Genomic DNA, 25,708 nt, shown 5'->3' with positions numbered 1-25,708 from the left:
AACCCTAGGAACAACAGTAAGTAGGAAAGTATTTTGGAAAACGTAATACTAATATGTTACAAGTTCCTAAAAATGGAAGCTATGCCTGTGCCTAATGCAGATTCTTTACCTTCTGGAGAGTGATAACTAGGCACTAGTATTTTAAGATACTTTTAATCTATCTGCCTTGGTGGACTGGTTACTTTTTTACCTTATTGCTTTATTTTTTTAGGTTGTGATATTTATAAACATTATGGAGGTATGCAAAACTCTCTGTGGTCTGAAATTTCTGCCAGGGGATCTGGTTGGGGGTGTTGAAGATGGCACTTCTAGTTATGCCAGGCATCATTCAACTTTACCCTACTGCTAGCCCAGTGCCCACAGTGTGGGGTAGGCTTGGGGATAGATCAGAAGAAAGAACGGGAAAGTCCCATTCTACTTGAACCCTGACATGGGAGATCATCCCTCCATTATTCCATTAGATTAGCCCCTAAGAATGTATTCATAAAGCTAAAGTTCATAGAGGTAATTCGGACTTTATGCATGGATGAATACAAGAGTTTAAAATACATAATCATGAGTCGATCTAGCCCTTTGTCAGGTCTTATTTCTGTTTTGGCTTAAAGTAAGATCTTCCATAAGTATGCAAAGAATCCTTATAATCAAAATAACAAGAACAACCCAGTTTTTGAATGAACAAAGGATTAAATTGACATTTATCCAAAGAAATACAAATGGCTAGTAAGTACATGCGGAGAAGGCAATGGCACCCCACTCCAGTACTCTTGCCTGGAAAATCCCAGGGACAGAGGAGCCTGGTGGGCTGCAGTCCATGGGGTCACACAGAGTCGGACACGACTGAAGTGACTTAGCAGTAAGTACATGAAGGGATGCCCAGCATCTTTGGTCATTACGTAAATGCAAAGCCAAACCGCAACAAGAGACCATTTTACACCCACCAGGATGCCTATAATTTTAAACAAAACCAAAAGCAAGTTGGTGAGGATATGAAGAAATTATGAAACTCATACATTGCTGACAGTAATGTAAAATGGTGCAGCCACTTTGAAAAATAGTTTGGCTATATCTCAAAGAGTTACGACTGGTTACTCTAATGCCCCAGCAGTTACACTCCTAGATGTGTACCAAAGAGAAATGAAAACATTAAATGAAAACTTGAATGTACATGTGTGTTCATGGCAGAATTCTTTATGACAGTCAAATAGGAAGCAACACATACATTCATTAACTGATGAATGAATGAGTAAAAATAGTATATCTAAACCATGGAATAGTATTCAGTCAGAAGAAGGAAATAAGTATTGACTGTGCTACAGAATGAACGAATCTTGAAAACATATGCCAAGTGAAAGAAGCCAGACAGAAGCCACATACTCTATGATTCCATTGATATGAAATGTCCAGAGTAGGCAAATCTGTTAAACAAAAAACAGTTGATTTGATGTTGCCAGGTGATGTGAAGGGGATTTCCAATTTGGGGTGATGAAGTTTTCTGGAATTAGTGATGATGATTGCACAATCTTGTGCATATATTAAATCCTCAATTGTACATTTTTACAATGATTTCAGTGAGTACTATGTGAATTTTATTTCAAAATATTTTTTAAACATTTAAGTAGCAAATTCTGTTTAGAATGATAAAAACTTTAAAAATATTCTACCATGTCTTGATTTCTACTTCCTCATTCTTCTACAAATAGAAGAGAATATTTACCAAAGATTAAAGTGAAAGTCATTCAGTCATGTCCAACTCTTTGCGACCCCATGGACTATACAGTCTATGGAATTCTCCAGGCCAGAATACTGGAGTGGGTAGCCTTTCCCTTCTCCAGGGGATATTCCCAACCCAGGGATCAAACTCAGGTCTCCCACATTGCAGGTGGATTCTTTACCAACTGAGCCACAAGGGAAGCCCCAAAACAGTGGAGTGGGTAGTCTATCCCTTCTCCAGGGGATCTTCCCAACCCAGGAATCGAACCAGTGTCTCCTGCCTTGCAGGCAGATTCTTTACCAACCAAGGTATCAGGGAAGCCCACCAAAGATTAATTCATTGAGATAAACATGAAGAATACTTAAAGGAAACTCATCTAATTAGGCAGCTCACTTCTTTAAAGATCAAAGTATAAGTCTCATTGTTCTAAGAAGTGTGGTAGGCGCTGCTATCCATATTTTATAGGTAGGAGATTAAGGGACTGTAGCTAGATGCTGAGTCGACAATGAGACCATCTTTCTGCCTCAATAATACTTCTTATATTCAGTCTCAGCATTTTTAATTGCTTGAGGCTCATGTCTAATACTCCTCAAATCTCCTTTCTTTACTAAATGGAGTAATTTAAGACTTTATGAACATCAGGTGGCATGAATGTGAAACTGAGATAAGAAACAGGTAAGAAAATTCTGGTGTTTAAAATTAGTAATGTAAGAAAATCTAAGATATCCCTTAAAAGAAATGGAGTAGCCATCATGGTCAACAAAAGAGTCCTAAATACAGTACTTGGATGAATCTCAAAAACGACAGATTGATCTCTGTTCGTTTCCAAGGCAAATCATTCAATACCACAGTAATCCAAGTCTATGCCCCAACCAGTAATGCTGAAGAAGCTGAAGTTGAACGGTTCTATGAAGACCTACAAGACCTTTTAGAACTAACACCCAAAAAAGATGTCCTTTTCATTCTAGGGGACTAGAATGCAAAAGTAGGAAGTCAAGAAACACCTGGGGTAACAGGCAAATTCGGCCTTGGAATATGGAATGAAGCAGGGCAAAGGCTAATAGAGTTTTGCCAAGAAAATGCACTGGTCATAACAAACACCCTCGTCCAACAACAAAAGAGAAGACTCTATACATGGACATCACCAGATGGTCAACACCGAAATCAGATTGATTATATAGTTTGCAGCCAAAGATGGAGAAGCTCTATATAGTCAGAAAAAACAAGACCGGTAGCTGACTGTGGCTCAGATCATGAACTTATTGCCAAATTCAGACTGAAATTGAAGAAAGTAGGGAAAACCACTAGACCATTCTGGTATGACCTAAATAAAATCATATGATTATACAATGGAAGTGAGAAATAGATTTAAGGGACTAGATCTGATAGAGTGCCTGATGAACTATGGATGGAGGTTCGTGACATTGTACAGGAGACAGGGATCAAGACCATCCCTTTGGAAAAGAAAGGCAAAAAAGCAAAATAGCTGTCTGGGGAGGCCTTACAAATAGCTGTGAAAAGAAGAAAAGTGAAAAGCAAAGGAGAAAAGGAAGGATATAAGCATCTGAATGCAGAGTTCCAAAGAATAGCAAGGAGAGATAAGAAAACCTTCCTCAGTGATCAATGCAAAGAAATAGAGGAAAACAACAGATGGGAAAGACTAGAGATCTCTTCAAGAAAATTAGAGATACCAAGGGAACATTTCATGCAAAGATGGGCTTGATAAAGGACAGAAATGGTATGGACCTAACAGGAGCAGAAGCTATTAAGAAGAGGTGGCAAGAATACACAGAAGAATTGTACAAAAAAAATCTTGACGATCCAGATAATCACTATGGTGAGATTACTCACATAGAGCCAGACATCCTGGAATGTGAAGTCAAGTGGGCCTTAGAAAGCATCACTATGAACAAAGCTAGTGGAGGTGATGGAATTCCAGTTGAGCTATTTCAAATCCTAAAGATGATGCTGTGAAAGTGCTGCACTCAATATGCCAGCAAATTTGGAAAACTCAGCAGTGGCCACAGGACTGGAAAAGGTCAGTTTTCATTCCAATCCCAAAGAAAGGCAATCCCAAAGAATGCTCAAACTACCACACAATTGCACTCATCTCACACACTATCAAAGTAATGCTCAAAATTCTCCAAGCCAGGCTTCAGAAATACGTGAACTGTGAACTTCCAGATTTTTAGGCTGGTTTTAGAAAAGGCAGAGAACCAGAGATCAAATTGCCAATATCCGCTGGATCATCGAAAAAGGAAGAGAGTTACAGAAAAACATCTACTTCTGCTTTATTGACTATACCAAAGCCTTTGACTGTGTGGATCACAATCAACTGTGGAAAATTCTGAAAGAGATGGGAATACCAGACCACCTGACCTGCCTCTCGAGAAATCTGTATGCAGGTCAGGAAGCAACAGTTAGAACTGGACATGGAACAACAGACTGGTTCCAAATAGGAAAAGGAGTATGTCAAGGCTGTATATTGTCACCCTGTTTATTTAACTTATATGCAGAGTACATCATGAGAAATGCTGGGCTGGATGAAGCACAAGCTGGAATCAAGACTGCTGGGAGAAATATCAATAACCTCAGATATGCAGATGACATCACCCTTATGGCAGAAAGTGAAGAGGAACTAAAAAGCCTCTTGATGAAAGTGAAAGAGGAGAGTGAAAAAGTTGGCTTAAAGCTCAACATTCAGAAAACGAAGATCATGCCATCTGGCCCCATCACTTCATGGGAAATAGATGGGGAAACAGTGGAAACAGTGTCAGACTTTATTTTTTTGGTCTCCAAATCACTGCAGATGGTAATTGTAGCCATGAAATTAAAAGACGCTTACTCCTTGGAAGGAAAGTTATGACCAGTCTTGATAGCATATTCAAAAGCAGAGACACTACTTTGCCAACAAAGGTCCGTCTAGTCAAGGGTATGGGTTTTCCAATAGTCATGTATGGATGTGAGATTTGGACTGTGAAGAAAGCTGAGCACCAAAGAATTGATGCTTTTGAACTGTGGTGTTGGAGAAGACTCTTGAGAGTCCCTTGGACTGCAAGGAGATCCAACCAGTCCATTCTAAAGGAGATCAGTCCTGGGTGTTCTTTGGAAGGCCTGGTGCTAAAGCTGAAACTCCAAAACTTTGGCCACCTCATGCGAAGAGTTGACTCATTGGAAAAGACTCTGATGCTGGGAGGGATTGGGGGCAGGAGGAGAAGGGACGACAGAGGATGAGATGGCTGGATGGCATCACCAAGTCAATGGACATGAGTTTGGGTGAACTCCGGAAGTTGGTAATGGACAGGGAGGCCTGGCGTGCTACAATTCATGGGCTTGCAAACAGTTGGACACAAATGAGTGACTGAACTGAACTGAACTAAAGAAAATCTAAGAAAATTATGGTGTTAAGTCCTGTTTGATGGAATATCAAAGAGGAATTTGAAATCTCTAGTGAGGACATTTCAGGTACTTACTTCTTAGCATTACCCCAAATGTCCCCAGCTGATTTTTGTCTTTGGTTTAAAAAAATGAAAAAAAAGTTGTAGACTTCAAGCTCTTAAGGTTGAAACCAGAGAAAATGAGATTATACAGGGACTAGCTAGAAAAACGGAGAAGGCAACGGCACTCCACTCCAGTACTCTTGCCTGGAAAATCTCACGGATGGAGGAGCCTGGTAGGCTGTAGTCCATGGGGTCGCTAAGAGTCGGACATGACTGAGCAACCTCACTTTCACTTTTCACTTTCATGCATTGGAGAAGGCAATGGCAACCCACTCCAGTGTTCTTGCCTGGAGAATCCCAGGGACGGGGGAGCCTGGTGGGCTGCCATCTGTGGGGTCGCACAGAGTCGGACACGACTGAAGCAACTTAGCAGCAGCAGCAATAGCTAGAAAAAACATGAGTAAAAAAAAAAAGAAAAAACATGAGTAAATATTTTCCTGGAAAGAACTTGTAAAACACAATCGGAAACCTGAAATCCTGAAGTTCTGGATCTCAAATGAGTTTAGGAATCTCTTGGGATGTGCTTTGAATCTGGGGAACTGGGAGATGGTAGAGGGAAATCGGGCACATAGGTAAAGCAAGATAGACCATATGTTGATCATTTTTGAAGTTGCGCAATGGGACATGGTAATTACTCTCTCTACTTTTATAAGTGCTTAAAATTTTCCATAATAATGGGGACTTCTTTAATGTTAGGGGGAAAAAAGTTAAAAAATTTTTTTCTTCTCCCTAAAGTCAAGAACTGATAAAGAATAGTCATTTTAATCACAGTGCACTCTCTCAGAAGATATAGCTTCCGATCACATTGTTTGCATGTTTACCTCTATTTTAATTCTAATAATTCTAGAAAATTTTTTACTCTTGATCTCTAAGTAAAAGTCTGGAAGGATGGGTGGGAAGTAAGGAAGAAGGAAAAAAGAAAAGAAGGAGATAGAAAGAAACCCCCCAACAGAGATTTTTAAGTACAGAGTCCCAAGTTTTATTCCCAGAAATTTGATTGACTACATCTAGAACCCATTCTAGACGTAGGAATTTGTATTTATACAAAACATCCAAGTGATTTGAGAAACTGTCATAGAAGTATAACTTCCCAGGTGGCTCAGTGGTAAAGAATCCACCTGCCAATGTAGGAAACACAGAAGACTCTGGGTCAGGAAGATCCCCTGGAGGAGGAAATGGCAACCCACTCCAGTATTCTTGCCCAGGAAATCTCATGGACAGAGGAGCCTGGCGGGCTAGTCCATGGAGTCTCAAAGAGTTGGACAGAGCTGAGCACACACATTAGTTCATAGTGATTTGGCTTGATAAACTGGTACACACAGTACTTCTAGATGGGGGATAAAACAAAAATAGTTAAAAGGAAAACAGTTATATATGTGTCTGATTCCTTAATGATAAAAACATTCTTAGAAATCATTAAGGAAGACAAATAAACCACTGGCAAAAGGAACAAATATAAAAACAGGTAGTGCACTAAAGAGGATGTGAAAGCGGCCTATACTTACACCTGCTCTCACTAAGGCCTACTAGATTTTTTTTTTGGGGGGGGGGGCTGCACCATGTGGCATGGGATCTTTATTCCAAGACCAGCAATCAAACCTGAGTCCCCTGCATTGAAAAGCACAGTTTTAATTGCTGGACTGCAAGGGAAGTTCCCTTGATCCCACTAAGTCTTAAGAATATGCACATTTAAATAGCAAGTTTTCTCATCCATTTAGGATGAAAAAAATGTCTACGATAAGTGTTGATAATTAGAGAAGATGATCACTGATGATACCAAAGGAGAGACCAGACATGGAAGCCCGTTCACAGATGAAGATGCTTGATCTTTTATCTGAATTCAAATTTATCTAGACATTCTACTTTTTTTTTTTTCTAAAGTTAAAATTTAAACTTTTAATTTTATTTTATTTTTAAACTTTACATAATTGTATTAGTTTTGCCAAATATCAAAATGAATCCGCCACAGGTATACATGTGTTCCCCATCCTGAACCCTCCTCCCTCCTCCCTCCCCATACCATCCCTCTGGGTCGTCCCAGTGCACTAGCCCCAAGCATCCAGTATCGTGCATCGAACCTGGACTGGCAACTCGTTTCTTACATGATATTTTACATGTTTCAATGCCATTCTCCCAAATCTTCCCACCCTCTCCCTCTCCCACAGAGTCCATAAGACTGTTCTATACATCAGTGTCTCTTTTGCTGTCTCGTACACTGGGTTATTGTTACCATCTTTCTAAATTCCATATATATGCATTAGTATACTGTATTTATGTTTTTCCTTCTGGCTTACTTCACTCTGTATAATAGGCTCCAGTTTCATCCACCTCATTAGAACTGACATTCTACTTTTTACTTGCTAAATCTGACATCTCCATCTATATAAGATGAGAAAGATTTTTTAAAAAAACAAAGACTGCCCAGTGCTAGCTAGTGAGGAAGCATCTGCTTTCGTACACTGGTGAGATTATAAATTGGTTCAACATTTTGGAGAATAATTTGGCACTGTCTACTAAAATACTCTTTGAGCCAGCAATCTTACTTTTAAAATTTACATTTGTACACCTAACTTTTTATTGAAGCAGTTAGTTTTAAGAAGGTATTATTTAGAAACATTTACCCAAATATGCAAGATATATACAAGGACGTTCACTGCAGTATTGTTTACATATCCAAAAACTGGAAACAAGGTAAATGCCCATCAATAGGAATGGCATAAATTATGATATCGTGATATGATGGACTCCCCTGTAGCTGTCAAAATGGATAAAGCACATGTGTATTCTGTGACATGAAAAAATACCTGGATTATAGTGGTTGGTTAGCAAAAATTCATGTCGATGTATGGCGAAAACCGCCACAATATTGTAAAGTAATTAACCTCCAATTAAAATTAATAATTAAATTAATTAAAATAAATTAAGTAATTTAAAAGAAAAAAGAAAACAAACAAAAAGACAATTTGCAAAACAGTGTTCATGATTCCATTTTTTGTAAATAATATTACATTAGTGTATAGAGAGAAAGCTTGACTTGGAGGAGACAATAGGAAAAGGAATGGGATTGTCACTATCTACATTATGTGTGTGCATGTTAGAATTTTTTACAATAAGAGTGCATTTTATTTGCATTAAAGAGAATTTTAAAGTAGTTCAAAACATATGAAAAGGAAAAATTGATGTGTTTTTAAAATTTTTATTGGAGTATAGTTGATTTACAATGTTGTGTTACTTTCTGCTATACAGAAACCGTTATCTTTTCATTATCAGAACATTGCTTTCTATGAACCAGATTATTGTGAAGTGTCATGTGACATTCAGAGAAATGAAATGTGACCTGTGAATGAAGCAAGAAGCTCTTGGGGCAGGGCTTCTGGAACTTTGCTGAAGGAGCTTATGGGTAAGGTCCTTGCTCTTCACTACATCATCCAGTAAATGAGATAAATAATATTGTGATCCTGATGTAAAAATAGGTAGTGGGGTTTATCTGTCTTCTGTCCCAGCCTGGACTCTCTGATCTGGATTTTTAATTTCTTTAGTTATATTTAAAATGTATTTATTTATTTAATTTATTTGGCTCACTGGATCTTAATTGCAGCATGCAAACTGTTAGTTGTGGCTTGTGGAATCTAATTCCCTGACCAGGGATTGAACCCAGTCCCCCTGCATTGAGAGCATGGAGTCTTAGCCACTGGACCACCAGGGAAGTCCTTCTTTAGTTATATTTAATTAAAACAGTTTTTAATGACTTAACTACCTAGATTCCAGTAGCCTGTGTAATATGCCCCATGACATCCCTAACTCTGGGTAGCCTCCCCCACCCCAATGTGTTTACTTTCTCACTTTCACTTTCTACCCTCCCTAGCTTACCTGCTCTCTGTTCTCCACCAGGCTTCATTGCTCTTCAGTAATTCCTTATCTACCCCTAGTGAATTCCTCATCCATGCTGTTTGAAAATTTTTAGTCAACTGAATCACCACTCCGCTTATTCACCAAATTAATAGAGTCCTAAAACTGGAAAGGTAGCTTAGAAAACATCTAATTCAATTCCCTCATTTGGTGAAAGAGAAAAACTGGCTTAAAACTCAACATTCAAAAAAAGAAGATCATGGCATCCAGTCCCATCACTTCATGACAAATAAATGGGGAAACAATGCAAACAGTGACAGACTTTAATTTTTTAGGCTCCAAAATCACTGCAGATGGTGACTGCAGCCATGAAATTAAAAGACGCTCCTTGGAAGAAAAGCTATGACCAACCTAGACAGCATATTAAAAAGCAGAGACATTACTTTGCCAACAAAGGTCCGTCTAGTCAAAGCTATGGTTTTTCCAGTAGTCCTGTATGGATGTGTAAAGCAAGCTGAGCACTGAAGAATTGACACTTTTGAACTGTGGTGTTGAAGAAGTCTCTTGAGAGTCCCTTGGACAGCAAGAAGATCAAACTAGTCCATCCTAAAGGAAATCAGTCCTGAATATTCATTGGAAGGACTGATGCTGAAGCTGAAGCTCCAATACTTTGACCACCTGATGCGGAGAGCTGACTACTTGGAAAAGATCCTGATGCTGGCAAAGAGTGAAGGTAGGAGGAGAAGGGGACGATAGAGGATACGATGGTTGGATGGTATCACCAATTCGATGGACATGAGTTTAAGTAAGCTCTGGGAGTTGGTGATGGACAGGGAAGCCTGGTGTGCTGCAGTCCATGGAGTCTCAAAGAGTCAGATACTACTGAGTGACTGAGCTGAACTGAAAGTCTTGCATATATTAAATGACTTGCAAAGTAACACAATCCACTGGGGCCAGAGGTAGAATTTGAACTCAGTATCCATTGACTGAGGAGTCATGGTACATCACTGTATAGCTCCATTAAGGCTTAGAGGGGAGGGTATGAATTGATAGTTTACTTGGAGCGAAGTTTCTCAAGAAAGAAGGAATCTAAATTGCAGTATACACTGATACTGATACAGTCAAAGCCCTGTCATCAATTTTTTGGTTTATTCCCCTTCCAGTTTATCTGGCCAAATCATGATCTCGAAATTAATGAGAATTGTCACCCCTACTTAGTTTAATAATATGCATGAATTGAAACCACAAGTCTATTTACTCTTATTGTGCACATCAGCAGATGACCTCAATTCTTATGTCATCGAGATCATGGATGCCATTCAAACTGATCCCGTAAACTTCTAGCCATACAAAATTTCTCTTTGTTATCACCAAATCCTCCTTTCTTTCATCTCCCTAATGTTCTTCTCATCTGTAGTTGTGGTTTCAATTTGTACTATGTACTACTGCAAATTTACAATTAGGGGAAAATCACTTCACTTTCCTGAGCCTCAGTTTACTTCAGTGTGAGTATGACTGGACTATTCACCTCATGCAATTAAGTGAAATAGCACATATAAATATACTTTGAATGGTGGGAATAAAGACCATAATAATGTTAGTAGCTGCTCATAGAAATCCTCAACAAAATACTAGCAAACTAAATCCAGCAACATATAGAAAGAATTAAGTGATCTCATGATCAAGTGGAATTTATTCCAGGAATACAAAGTTGGCTCAGCATATAAAAATCAATCTGTGGCCGTCAGGGGACCAGTCTGGGTGTCTCGCAGGCCCCAGAGGGTGCAAAGTTGGGGCAGCGATTGAGGAGCAGGCACAGGGCCAGCCTGGAGTGTACCCCTGGAGGACTGGGGCTCCCCGGAACCACCTAGTGGAGACACGTGGGTGCCTTGGGGCCGATCCCCTGCAACAGCCACAGATATGTGGGTGTACTGGGAGGGAAGGAACTGAATGTAGTGTGAATGGGGGTCCCCCCAACTCCCGGTTGGGGCAGCCAGTCTGTAGCCAGATAGGGTCTGGACTTTGCAGAAGGGGATGGGTGGGAATTGACAAGCAAAGCTGGGGACTGGGAGGGTTGGAAGGGCAGGTGGTGAGCAAAGGGGCTGTACCCTGGCTGAGGTGGCCTCCCCAGAAGCTGCAGATCAGAGTCAAGAAATGAGTAGATCACTGTCTCATCAAATAGCGCAAAAGGTACATCCTGCACAGGCACTGCATGGGAAAGCTAGAAGATGGAACGGAGTTTGACAGCACCCTGCCCTGGAACCAACCATTTGTCTTCTCTCTGGGCACAGGCCAGCTCATCAAGGGCTGGGACCAGGGGCTGCTAGGGATGTGTGAGGGGAAAAGCAGAAGCTGGTGATTCCATCAGAGCTGGGTTATGGAGCACAGGGAGCTCCCCCAAAGATTCCAAGTGGTGCAGCCTTGGTGTTCTAGATGGAGCTGCTCAAAATCCAGCAATGTTCAGAACTGTAGCCAAACTGGAGAGGGGAGATGGAGAGGCCCCCATCAGGGACCAGGCTGTTTAAAGAAAGAAAAAAAACCTTAACCCCCTCCTCCCCAAAAACAGTCTGTGAAATACACTGTTACGGGCTGAATGGTATATGAACTCAAAGTTCATATATTGAAGTCTTAACCCCTAGGACTTGTATTTGGAGATCAGGTCTTTGAATGGGGTAATTAAATTAAAATGAGTTCATTAGGGCGGGTCTAGTCCAATATGACTGGGTTCTTGTAAAAAGAGATTAGGAAGACCATGGGAAGACACAGGGAGAAGATGGTCATCTGCAAGCCAGGGAGGGAGAAAGGCCTCAGAAGAAACCAACCCTGTCAACAGCTTGATCTCAGGTGTCTAGCCTCCAGAAGTATGAGAAAAATTTCTGTTTTTTAAGTCACTCAGTCCATGGTAATTTGTTATGGCAGCCCTAGCCAACTAATATATACACCATATTAATAGAATAAAAGACAAAAGCCACATATGATCATCTGTATAGATGCAGAAAGAGATTTGACAAAATACAATACCTTCCTAAGATAAAAACTTTCAGCAAACTAGGGATATAAGGAAACTTCCTCAACCTGATAAAGGGCATTTATGAAAAACCCACAGTTAATATCATACATCATTGTGAAAGACTGGATGCTTTCCCCATAAGATCAGAAACAAAACAATGATGTTTGCTTTCACCATATCCATTCAACATTGTACTACTGGAGATTCTAGCTGAGGCAGTTAGGTAAGAAAATGAAAGAAAAGGCATCTAGATGAGAAAGGAAGAGGTAAAGCTACCTCTATTTGCAGATAACATGTTCTCGTACCTAGAAAATCCTAAGAAATACACATATATACATGGTATTAGAGCTAATAGATGAGTTTAGCAAGGTTGCAAGACACAAGATCAATATACAAAAATCAGTTATATTTCGATATACTAGTGATGAACTGAAAATAAAATTAAGAAAACAATTTCATTTATAATAGCATCAAAAAGATTGAAATACTTAGGAATATGACACCTAAAGCTTAACTAACTAAAGAAAAAAAAATAGATCAATTGGACTGTATCATTAAAAACTTTTATACTTTAAAGGACACTATCAAGAAAATAAAAAGACAACTCTTTTCTGGGAGAAAATACTTGTGAACTATATATCTGAAAAAGACACCAATTAAAAATTGGGGAAAATATTTGAATAGGCATTTCTCTAAAGAAGAAATAAAGATGGCCAATAAGTACATGAAAAGGTGTGCTTTTTGGGGTAATATATATTAATCATTTATCATTAGGGAAATCAGAACCAAAATGATGTATCAGTTCATAGTCACTAGAAACACTGTAATAAAAAATCAGGCAATAACAAGTGTTTGCAAAGGTGTGAAGAAATTGAAACTCTCATGTACTGTTGATGAGAATGTTAAATGGTACAGCTGCTAAGGAAAACAGTTTGGGGGTTCCAGAAAATTAAACATAGTGTTGTAGCAGTTCCACTCCTTGGTATATGCTGCTGCTGCTAAGTCGCTTCAGTCGTGTCCGACTCTGTGCGACCTCATAGACGGCAGCCCACCAGGCTCCCCCATCCCTGGGATTCTCCAGGCAAGAACACTGGAGTGGGTTGCCATTTCCTTCTCCAATGCATGAAAGTGAAAAGTGAAAGTGAAGTCGCTCAGTCATGTCCGACTCCTAGCGACCCCATGGACTACAGCCCACCAGGCCCCTCCGTCCATGGGATTTTCCAGGCAAGAGTACCGGAGTGGGTTGCCATTGCCTTCTCTGTCCTTGGTATATACCTAAAAGAATTGTAAATACAGGTCCACACAAAAACTTGAACCTGACTATTTATAGCAGCATGATTCATAATAGCCAAAAGTGGAAACATCCCAAATGTCTATCAGCTGATGAATGAATAAATCAAACATGGTATATCAATATAATGGGTTATTATTCAGAATAAAAATGAATAAAATGCTGAAACCTTCTATAGTATGGATGAACCTTGTTACATTATGCTAAATGAAAGATGTCAGGCACAAAGGCCACATATTGTATCATCCCACTTATATGGAATGTCCAAAATAGGCAAATCCACAGAAGTAGAAAGTGATTAGGGGTTACCAGGGGAAGGGGTATGGGAGGTGGGGAGTGATGGAGAAAGGATTTCTTTCAGGGATGATGAAACTGTTCTGGTATTAGATGATGGTGATGGTTGTACAAACTTGTGAATAAAAGTTACTGACCTGTACACTTTATGGTATGTGAATTATATCTCAATTTAAAAAACTAATAATGCTAAGTGTTACCATTTACTGAATGCTTCATGGCCCCACACTTAGCTAAGACAACCTAGTGAGCGCATGTCTTTCTTCCTATTTAACAAATAAGAAAACCTAAGTTTCAGGAGATTAAGTGTTTTGCCAAGGAAGCACCTGAGCTGAGACATCTGAGCTGAGACTCAGGTCTAATTCCGAAGACCCAGCATTTAATCACTCCCAACACCAGGCTGCCCTGATCAAAGATTAATAGTTCCCATTACAGAACTCTGCTCAAGTGGCAGCCTGGAGGGGCAGGGAGTTTGGAGGCGAATAGATACATGTGTGAGTGTGGCTGAGTCCCTTCACTGTCCACCTGAAACTATCACAACATTGTTAATTTGCTACATACCCCAATACAAAATAAAAAGTTAAAAAATAATTATAAGGAAAGAATAAAATCTGTGACTCACCAAAAAAAAAAAATAGTTCCTGTTACATATCTGATAATACTCAAAGAGAATATTTATATGTGTGCATATACATAAACATTACTTCAATATATATGTGTCATACCAATATATAGAAAATATGCAATAATATAGATGTAGTATATATATGCAATAACATGTATACTATTATTATACTATATAATACAAAGTATATATTGATATGTAGTATATAATATATGTTCTATAATAATATTTATTACCCACAAATTAATCTTAAAAAATCAAGTCAATGCAATAGAAAAATGGGTAAAAAATATGATCAAGTAATTCACAAAAGGAAAAGTGCAAATGGTGTGAACTCAGTAGTATTCAGAGAAATACAGATTAATATAAGGCTGTCCTCATTTATTATAATGACAACATTTAAAGATTTTTAATATACAATGTCACGGAGAGTGAAGGGAAATTGGTATTCATACCTTGTTCAGTTCAGTTCAGTTCAGGACCACCCTGTCCAATCTTCTAGAACAGGGCTCCACAATGTTTTCTGAAAAAGACTAGATGTAAATATTTCAGGCTTTGCAGGCTATATACCCTCTGTCACTGCTGCTCAGCTCTGCTGTTATAGCATGAAAGCATTTATTTTGAAACAGATGAACACTGTCTTCCAATGAAAATGTGTTTAATGACATTGAAATTTGAATGTCATATAAATTTTATATCACATAATTCTTTCCTTTTTTTTCAGACATTGAAAAATGTGAAAAAAACATCCTTAGTTCACAGGCCATACGAAAAGAGGCAGAAGACCAGATGCAGCCACAGGGCCGCAGTTTGCTGATCCTTTTAATATTTGCAAGATGAGGAATATACAAGAGTTGCCAACCCCAAGAGGGAGCTCTAGGATTTGTTCTGTGAATTCAGAGTAAAAACCTGAGATTGGGCCTTTGTAAGTGTCCCCAGTTAACTAAGTTAGTCCAAGTTACTCTATACAGTACAGATTTGCTGAAGAATTGTGAATCAAAAGCACATGAACTTATTCCTTCCGTTTAATTTCACCAATGCTTGTCACCTTGCTGTTCCATGAGTGGCTACAAAAGTATTAAATCATGAGGAATTCATTTCCTAACCTCCTAAACTCACTGTCATTTAGAGTTTTCCTTCACTCTGATGTCCATCATCAGAACCTTGGGGCCATAGCCAGCTGGGAGATTTTCAGAGTTTATCTTGTCCAGTAGAATTGACCACTTTATTTTCTTTATGATTTTGACTATGTTGTTTCTTTCTTTTCACCAATCCTTTCAGCAGTGTTCTTCAGTCTCTTTTAGTGTTTCCTCTTACTGTGTTTATTCTGTATTTTCTATTTTCTGTGGTTCTGTCTTAAACTAGCAATTTTTTTTTTCTCGCTTACCCATAGCTTCAAACACTTTTAATGCTGACTGTCTTAAGCCTGGATTTCTAGTCCAAATTCTCATGCTGAACTCCAGACTTTACATTCATTTCCTAAAGTATATTTGGGTGTTCTGTGAACATCTCTTTTGAGCACGTCCAAAAGTGAAGTTATCATCTTCCATCCCTATCTTTACCCCGTCATGAACTCCCTGCTTTCATAGATTGCATCAGTACCAGTCTAGTTTCCTAAGTTGTTAAGGGTAGACAGGCTTTTCCCATGGTAGGTTCCTCTGGTGAGTACTGCAATCTCCACTCACAGAGGTGAGTCCTGTGGCCCTTGCCCATGGCTAGAAAGGATTGGATTTATCTGACTCAGATTATCTCCTGGGATTATCTTCAACCATTACTGGTGCTTGAACTATAGCTCGTGCGTCTATGTGCATGGAGAGGAATTTGAAAGTTGGTCTATAGACAGAAGTTGAAGTTGATACACAAAGAAAAGCAGAAAGAGTAGGAGAAGTGGCTTAGATAATCTTGATTTGATCAAGACCATTCCAAAGAAAAAGAAATGCAAAAAGGCAAAACAGTTGTCTGAGGAGGCCTTACAAATAGCTGAGTAAAGAAGAGAAGCGAAAGGCAAAGGAGAAAAGGAAAGATCTACCCATTTGAATGCAGAGTTCCAAAGAATAGCAAGGAGAGATAAGAAAGCCTTCCTTAGTGATCAATGCAAAGAAATAGAGGAAAACAATAGAATGGGAAAGACTAGAGTCTCTTCAAGAAAATTAGAGATACCAAGGAAACATTTCAGGCAAAGATGGGCACAATAAAGGACAAAAATGGTATGGACCTAACAGAAGCAGAAGATTAAAAAGAAATGGTAAGAATACACAGAAGAACTATACAAAAAAGATCTTCATGACCCAGATAATCACGATGGTATGATCATTTACCTAGAGCCAGACACCCTGGAATGTGAAGTCAAGTGGGCCTTAGGAAGCATCACTACAAACAAAGCTAGTGGAGGTGATGGAATTCCAGTTGAACTATTCAAATTCTGAAAGATGATGCTGTGAAAGTGCTATACTCAATATGCCAGCAAATTTGGAAAACTCAGCAGTGGCCACAGGACTGGAAAAGGCCAGTTTTCATTCCAATCCCAAAGAAGGCAATGGCAAAGAATATTCAAACTACCACACAATTGCACTCATCTCACAAGCTAGTAAGGTAATGCTCAAAATTCTCCAAGCCAGGCTTCAACAGTATGTGAACTGTGAACTTCCAGATGTTCAAGCTGGATTTACAATAGGCAGAGGAACCAGAGATCAAATTGCCAACATCTGCTGGATCATCAAAAAAGCAAGAGAGTTCCAGAAAAACATCTACTTCTGTTTTATTGACTATGCCAAATCCTTTGACTGTGTGGATCACAACAAACTGGAAAATTCTTCAAGAGACAGGAATACCAGAGCACCTGACCTGCCTCCTGAGAAATATGTATGCAAGTCAAGAAGCAACAGTTAGAACTGGACATGGAACAACAGACTGGTTCCAAATCAGGAAAGGAGTACGTCAAGGCTGTATATTGTCACCCTGCTTATTTAACTTATATGCAGAGTACATCATGAGAAACACTAGGCTGGATGAAGCACAAACTGAAATCAAGACTGCCAGGAGAAATATCAATAACCACAAATATGCAGATGATTCCACCCTTATGTCAAAAGTGAAGAGGCACTAAAGAGCCTCTTGATGAAGGTGAAGAGGAGAGTGAAAAAGTTGGCTTTAAGCTCAGAATTCAGAAAACTAAGATCATAGATAGCATCTGGTCCCATCACTTCATGGCAAATAGAAGGGGAAACAATGGAAACAGTGACAGACTCCTTTTTTGGGCTCCAAAATCACTGCAGATGGTGACTGCAGCCATGAAATTAAGACACTTGCTCCTTGGAAGAAAAGCTAATACCAACCTAGACAGCATATTAAAAAGCAGAGACGTTACTTTGACGACAATGGTCCGTCTAGTCAAAGATATAGTTTTTCCAGTAGTCATGTATGTTTGTGAGAGTTGGACTATAAAGAAAGCTCAGTGCGGAAGAATTGATGCTTTGAACTGTGGTGTTGGAGAAGGCTCTTGAGAGTCCCTTGGACTGCAAGGAGATCCAACCAGTCCTTCCTAAAGGAAACCAGTCCTGAATATTCATTGGAAGGACTGATGCTGAAGCTGAGACTCCAATACTTTGGCCACCTGATGCAAAGAACTGACTTATTTGAAAGACCCTGATGCTGGGCAAGATTGAAGACAGGAGGAGAAGGGGACAACAGAGGAAGAGATGGTTGGATGGCATCCCCAACTCAATGACATGAGTTTGAGTAAGCTTGGGAATTGGTCATGGACAGAGAAGCCTGGCGTACTGTAGTCCAGGGGGTTGCAGAGTCAGACCTGACTGAGCGACTGAACTGAACTGAACTGAATCTTGATTTTGCAATTAATTCCTATGTTAAATTCCCTCTATTGAGTTATCTGAGGTGACTTTGGTGCTCCTGGCTGTACCTTGAAACTAATGTAAATGTCTCTGCAAATAAGCACATAGAACTCTAAATCATTTACTTTGACAGCTACCCATGTTTCATTTTTTGAATGTTCAATTTTTTGCTATTACAATTAGTGCTATAATGAACATCTTTGCATATATATGTATTTCTATAAGACAAAGTAAAATTGTTAGAAGTAACATTGCTAGGTCCAATTTTTAAATTTTAATATTAATTTTATGTTTTAATTTTAAATTTCAATATTTTGAAATTCTACTGATAGTACCAAATTTCTCCCCAAAGTTTATCAACAAGTTTATATACTTAAAACAACTGTGTATTAGGGTGTTTCCCTATCTTTTGATCAACTCTTTGCCAATCATAGGTGAAAAATATTTCATTGTTTTGAATTGCACATCTTTAAATTCTGAGTGAGATTGAATATCTTTCTATATACTTACTGGCCATTTGAGGGTTTTTTTTGGTGAACTGCCTTGCAAGTGGTTTTATTTTTTTGTTTTTTTCTCTTAATATTGTATAGCGTGAACTTTATCTAGAACAATAATAAATAAATAATAATAAAAAGTAAAGTCCTTGCTTATGGACTTGACTATTATCCCATTCTATGACTGAGCCATATTTTTCTTTTTTGGCCACACTGCACAGCTTCAAGGATCTTAGTTTCCTGACCAGGGATTGAACCCAGGCCCTGGCAGTGAAAGCATTGAGTCCTAACCACAGGACCACCTGGGCCCTCCTGGGGACCATATTCTTTTCTTACTGGATATTTAGATTGTTTTCAATTTTTTTCTTAACACATAAATTCTTAGATGAGGAATTATCAGGACATAAGGGTGTGTATGTATAAGACTTTTGATACACATTGCCAGGTTGCCCAATGAAAAATTCTTCCCGGTTTGCATTTGCACCAGGAGTCTATGAGGGTGACCATTTCCCCATACAAAAGAACTCAACTGAAAGGTAACTTCTAGAGTTTGTATCAATAACTCCACATGCAAGATGATCCCCTGACCTGCAACCCAAGTGATCTCCAGAATTTCAGGTTTGAGGCATCTCAGGTCTCCAGCATAGCAGATTTCTTTGTCCATCACTGTGATGTTAAAACCACAGACCAGCCCCTTTCGATATCTTTCCATTCATTCCACAACTATTTATTGAGCATCTGTTGTGTGCCAGGAAGCTTTTTCTTGCTCTAGAGATCTCCTATCAGAAACAGTGAGAACCACAGTCACACATAATTAGAAATACCATAATATTTAGAAACAGCTTGGCTTTTGAAGAAAGCCCAATTACAGACTGTCTGAATTGGGGCAGTTTGCTTAATTTCCTTGAGCCTCAGTGTTCTCTTGCATAATTGAAATTATAAAACCAATATCAGAGGAATGATTCAAAGGGCCTGATTGCTCAGCACATTTGTTATCACAAGGATTAAAATCATGGGCTCTAAAGTTGGACTACGAGGTTTGAATCATGGTTCCATTGCTTACTGGCTTTGTGACCACAGGCAAATTGTTTAACTTCCCTGTATCTAACTTTTGTGAAAGTGTTAGTTCCTCGGTTGTGTCCCACTCTTTGTAACCCCATGGACTGTGTGTAGCCTGACAGGCTTCTCTGTTCAAGGAATTCTCCAGGCAAGAATACTGAAGTGGGTTGCCATTTCCTTCTCCAGGGGATCTTCCTGACCCAGGGATCAAACCCATGTCTTACTTTACTCATGATTCAGGTGGGCATGATTATGCTTACCTCATAGTGTTATTGAGAAGATCAAATGAAATGATTTATGTAAAGTACTTGGCACAGAACCTAGAACCTAGTAAGTGGTTGATTGATATATTAATGTTTTAAAAACAGCTTTATTGAAGCATAATTTACATGTTGTTATGGGATGAATTGTGTCCCCATTACATCACCCTGTAATTTCATAGGTTAAGTCCTAATCCCCAGTACCTCAGAATGGAACTGTATTTGGAGATAAGGTCTTTAAAGGTGTAATTAGATTAAAATGAGGTATTACTGTAGACCCTAACCCACATGACTGGTGTCATTATAAGAAGAGGATGTTGGATACAGGCATATAGAGGGAAGATGGTACAAAGATAAAGGGAGAATATGGCCATCTGCAAGTCAAGGAGAGAGACTCGGAGCAGCTTCTTTCCTTACAGCCCTGCCAAGAAATCCACTCCCCTGACACCTTGTTGTCAGACTTCCAGCTTCCAGAACTATCAGAAAATAGATGTCTATTGTTTAAGCCACCCAGCCTGTGGTATTCTTGCCTTAGCAAACTAAGACACATGCCATAACATTCACCTATTTTAGTGTCTAATTCAGTGATTTTTAGTAAATTAACAGAGTTGTGATGAGTATTTTCATCACTCCTAAAAGAAACCTTGTCCCTACTCGCAGTCACTCCCCATTCCCACGTTTGGCCCCACGTAACTGCTAATTTCCTCTCTGTCTCTATAGATTTGCCTTTTCTGGACATCTCATATAAATAATCTCCAATGATTAAGAAATGTTTTATATTAAGAGTCAGCCCATTCTATACTTAACCTGTTTATTATATCTTCTTATATTGAACCCAGATCTGCCCCGTAAACTCTATACAATAACATATTCCTGTTACAGTTTATTTGCAATATAAGTAGGACAAAAATTATTGCATGTACCACAGAATAGTTAGAATAGGACTGAAATACTCAGTCAAAATGAGCATTGTAATCATGACTTAAGAAATGATCGCTTTGTTCTTAGTAATCAATAGGGAAAAAGATTGACCAACTATGAGGGAGAATGCTCTTTTGAGCCGCAGGAGGACAGAGACAGCCTGAGGAGGATTTCAGTAAAACTGCCAGTGTGAAACCGTTTGTCTTTGGTGAGACTTAAACTAAAAAGCTAGTCCCCAGAGCGACTGGGCATATCTGATAACTAACCAGGACGTTCCATCAAGACCAGATGTGGGGGCCTCACTAGGTGGCAGAGCATCCAAACTGCCAAAGATAATGTCGAGCTTCCACAAACATGGGGCTTTTACCATGCCCCTTCTGTTGAAAAAATCCATTTAGATGAAATCTGTCTATCTAGGGTGTTCTGTGAAGTCTTTGCTTTTCTCACCCGGAAGGGTTGGTCTGCTGTTAACCTTACCATCCCATAGTAACTACAAACTAAGACTATACACAGCTGTACATATGCGTGCATTTGGAACCATTGATTCAAGAGTATTTATTGTGTGTGCCATGTGGTACTGTTCTAAGCACTTGGGAATATACCAACGAATAAACAAAGGTCCTTCTGCTAGTGACATTAGCATTCTAAAAGAGAAAGTCAGAAAATAAACACTAAGCACAGTAATGATAAATAAGTTAACTAGAGCTTTAAGTCAGGTGTTAAGTTAGAAAAAATCAGGGCAAGGTAAGGGGGTTGGGAGTGTTGGGGGTGCACGTGCATAAGGTAGCAATTTTTTTTTTTTGCTTTTGAAAAAACTACTTTATTGAGGTATAATTGACATACAAAAAGCTAATCATATTTAAGTATGAAACTTGATGAGTCTGGAGATATGTATAGATCAATGAAACCATCACTGCTTTCAATATCATAAATGTATCTATCACCTCCAAAAGTTTCTTCCTGTCCTCTTTCTTTTTTCTTTCCTCTCCTTTTTTCTTTCTTTCTTGTGGTGAGGTGGCCATTTTAAATAGGTGATCTGTGTAGGCCTTGTTGAGAAGGTGGCATTAGAGCCAGGCATAGAGGAGGAGATGGATTTAGTTAGCATTTGTCTCTGGAAATAGTGGTCCAGGCAGAAGGAACAGCTATGGTAAACTCCCTAAAGCAAAAACATTCCTGGTGTGTTCAAGGGGACCCCAGAGGTCACTGTGGCTGGAGCCGATGGAGCAAGGGGAAAGGAGTGGAAGATGAGGTTAGGTGGATAATAGGGAGCCAAGCCATGTAGGGTCTTGGTGTCCCTTACAAGGTCTTTAGTTGTTATTCCAAGGGACATGAAGACCAGACAAGCAACCTGATCTGACTTATTTTTTGAAAAGACCCCTCTGACTGGACTGCAGGGGAGAAAGGAGAGAAGCAGGAACATTGATCAGGGGCTTATTTTGGAATCCAGACAAGAGATGATGGTGGTTGGGTTTGGTGGCTGAGGATGTGCTATGCTTGTCCAACTGGAGATTTATTTTATTCAGCAAACATTCATAGATACTGGCTGTGTGCCAGAATGCTGTGGTGACCAGCCTAGTAACAGTCCCTCCCCTACTACTGTAAACAGCTAATGGTAATCGTTAACATGGACAGAGGGCTTGCTGCAAGTCAGGTTGGCTCTAAGCTCTCAAGAGGTATTTTCTCAGTTAATACGGACGTACCTCAAGAGCTCAGGTGCCACTGTTGTCCCCATTTAAAGGTGAGGAAAGTCAAACACTGAGAGGGTAAGTGAGTAGCCCGAACTTGCACAATCAAGCAAAATAAGAATTCAAACTCATGGGGTTGGGCTGCAGACTGCCTCCCTTAGAGATGGTGGGCATGATGGGGATGTTATATAAAAGGGTGATAGAGACATACGAAAGGATGAAAGGAGAAAGTGACACTGAAGCTGATTCATTTTGTTAGAGGTGGGATGCATTATAAAGTTAGGTAAATGGAGTTTTCCATTATCAATCTTCTTTTCCAGCTATTCCTACACATTAACAAACAAGTTATCTATATAGTTTCTTTAATACCTTATCCAGATGTGATCCCTGCTATGCAATCTCATTTAAATCAGTAGTGCTCAGAGACTTCCCTGGTGGTCCAGTGGTTGAGAATCCACCTGCCAGTGCAAGGAACACGGGTTCAATCCCTGGTCTGGGATCTAGGATCCCACATGCTGCAGTGAACTAAGCCAAAATACTGCAATTAGAGAGAAGCCCGAGCAGTGCAATGAAGATCCCAAGGGCCGCAACTAAGACCCACAGCCAAATAAATTAATTAAAACAACAACAACAACCAAAGGACTCGTTTCCCATCCAATTCACATCTGAGCATGAAGTTCTTCTCATGAGTGTCCCCCAAAGAGAGTCACTTCACAAGTCAAACTACTGGAGCCCATGCACCTAGAGCCCATACTCCACAACAAGAGAAGCCACTGCAATTAGAAGGCCTCGCACTGCAGCTAGAGAGAAGCCCTTGCTCTCCCCAACTAGAGAAAGCCTGCGTGCAGCGACGACCCGGCAAAACCAACCCCCTTCCCCCACCACAAAAAAGAAAATACCATTGTTGTTTAGATTTTTGTTTTTTGACTTGTGAAGTGATCCCGGAATTCCTCTCCACTGTACCTATCCTTTATTTTGGGGGGCTCCAAAGTCACTGCAGATGGTGATTGCAGCCATGAAATTAAAAGACGCTTACTCCTTGGAAGGAAATTTATGACCAACCTAGATAGCATATTCAAAAGCAGAGACATTACTTTGCCAACAAAGGTTCGTCTAGTCAAGGCTATGGTTTTTCCAGTAGTCATGTATGGATGTGTGAGTTGGACTGTGAAGAAAGCTGAGCACCAAAGAATTGATGCTTTTGAACTGTGGTTTGGAGAAGACTCTTGAGAGTCCCTTGGACTACAAGGAGATCCAACCAGTCCATCCTAAAGGAGATCAGTCCTGGGTGTTCATTGGAAGGAATGATGCTGAAGCTGAAACGCCAAAACTTTGGCCACCTCATGCGAAGGGTTGACTCATTGGAAAAGACTCTGATGCTGGGGGTGGGGCGGGGGATTAGGGGCAGGAGGAGAAGGGGACGACAGAGGATGAGATGGCTGGATGGCATCACTGACTCGATGGACATGAGTTTGAGTGAACTCCCAGAGTTGGTGATGGACAAGGAGGCCTGGCGTGCTGTGATTCATAGGGTTACAAAGAGTCGGACACGACTGAGCGACTGACCTGAACTGAACTGTACCTGTCCAATGTAACATGGAAGTCTGGTATATTCTGATAAACAGTGCATTTTTGATTGTCCTACAAATTGAACAAATGATTTAGTCTTAAGTGATACTGGAATAGAAAAAGATTCAAATGTTTGAGTTCCACAAACTCAATCCACTTCTGTCCAGAACTTTCTATTTGGTTTACTTCGAAATAAGATAGGAATGTCTTGGCACATGATGTCTAAAAGTAGGTGAATGCAATGACTTCTTGAGCAGATAATGCCCCAGATTTCCAGGGTCAGAGCTAGCTTGGGCCACTGAGAAGTGACCAGACTTTGAAGCCAGACTAGCTTGGGATTAACCAGGGTGATGCAGTTGATTGCTCTTCAGCGTCACTGGGAATGAATTTACGTGACTTTCTTTCTCAGGGACAATGTTGCCATAAACTGTTTTGTGAGATATCAACAACTTGTCAAGGAATAAAGGTCTTTGACTAAGTATTGTAGCTCTTAGAAGGGCAAAATTTTGGGAAATCCCACCCAGATTCCTGCAGGACGCAGACAGATGTCCATGAAGAGCATAAGCAGAGCGATTCAAAACCCATAGAATCATGCATGGTTCAAGCCCGCATCACGTGCACAAGGAGTGGTACTTTGCCCTCAGAGCCAGGGGCCCTGAAGGCAGTACGGGAGGGACAGGAGAACTTGTTTCCCCAGCTGGTCTTTGTACCCCTCTATTCCAGGATTTCTAAGTGGACAAAAGTCCAGTGTACTCAGCGGTTCCAAACCAACATTTAGTGTCACAAAAATATATAAAGCTAGTAATGAACCCAGTGACAGTGATGGTTTCAAAGCAAAATTGGGAGTGAAGTGGCCTCAGTGCTTGGTAAAAGGTGGTATATCTATAAAAGCCAAGATCTCATGTGTTGGGGGGACAAGTGGGGGAACAGCGCAGGGGCCAGGAGATGGCCATAGATGAAACAGACTGTGAGGGGAAAGATGTCTGAAAGTCAGTGCAGGAAGGGAGGGGTGAGAGAGGGGAGGCGGACTGGCTGGGGGCCCCAGGTGGGAGCAGCAGCCCTCCTCTCAATGTCATGTGCATCCCTGCCTGGAGGTGGCACCTCTCACTCTCACTTCCAGCAAAGATTAAGAAGCCTTGAAATACATTTTTGGAAGGTCAGTTCACATCTGTTTTCTATTTGTCATGTTCTGTCAGCACTTCTGTGAGAACAGAGCCATTACACCAGCCTTAGAAGCCAAAGGCAGTCCGATCCTCTAGTCCTGGCACCTTCCAGGCCTCAGTCAGTCCCCCCAGCAGTGAAAGAAGAGCGTATCCAGTTTCCATGCTTTCTTAAGGATGCCCCCACTAAGCCTCACCTGTACACTGTGCTTCAAAGAGCAAACAGGGACAAAGAATTCAACTGGGTAATCAGCTGTTCTCCTGCCAGTAAAACAACATAACAACAAACAATTTTAAGGTTTTTCAATCCTCTGGTGTGTTTAATTTGCTATCTAGCAAGCAATAGAAGAAAAAAAAAGAAGAAATTCTCTGGATTGTCATATTTACAGTCTTCTAGCTAGGGAACTGGAGTTTGCCGGAGAGGCTTAT

At 40.0% G+C, this 25,708-nt stretch overlaps 1 protein-coding gene, 1 long non-coding RNA gene and 1 pseudogene across 2 annotated transcripts in view; all 3 read left to right on the top strand.

The window, feature by feature from the left end:
- The window catches only part of YEATS4 (YEATS domain containing 4), a 33,244-nt gene extending 25,062 nt beyond the window's left edge, over positions 1 to 8,182 (top strand). The window contains exon 7 of the mRNA XM_086400025.1: positions 6,930 to 8,182. Coding sequence (XP_086256151.1) covers positions 6,930 to 6,931 — 2 coding nt within the window. The 3' untranslated portion in view covers positions 6,932 to 8,182. The remainder of the gene's footprint in view (positions 1 to 6,929) is intronic.
- Positions 8,183 to 8,196: 14 nt separating this feature from the next.
- On the top strand, positions 8,197 to 18,801 carry LOC147371834 (uncharacterized). The gene is made up of 3 exons (XR_015163788.1): positions 8,197 to 8,611; positions 9,103 to 9,793; positions 15,005 to 18,801. It is a non-coding gene; the product is annotated as an uncharacterized LOC147371834 (long non-coding RNA).
- LOC147371835 (peptidyl-prolyl cis-trans isomerase FKBP2 pseudogene) lies at positions 11,132 to 11,664 on the top strand (annotated as a pseudogene).
- Positions 18,802 to 25,708: the final 6,907 nt, after the last annotated feature.

This window comes from Bos grunniens, chromosome 5, assembly GCF_055505025.1.
Source record: "Bos grunniens cultivar Pamir isolate PY7600 chromosome 5, Bosgru_T2T1.0, whole genome shotgun sequence".
In the NCBI taxonomy this organism is placed as follows: domain Eukaryota; kingdom Metazoa; phylum Chordata; class Mammalia; order Artiodactyla; family Bovidae; genus Bos; species Bos grunniens.
Note: the sequence above shows the minus strand (reverse complement) of the source record. Positions and strands in the feature narration are given on the sequence as shown.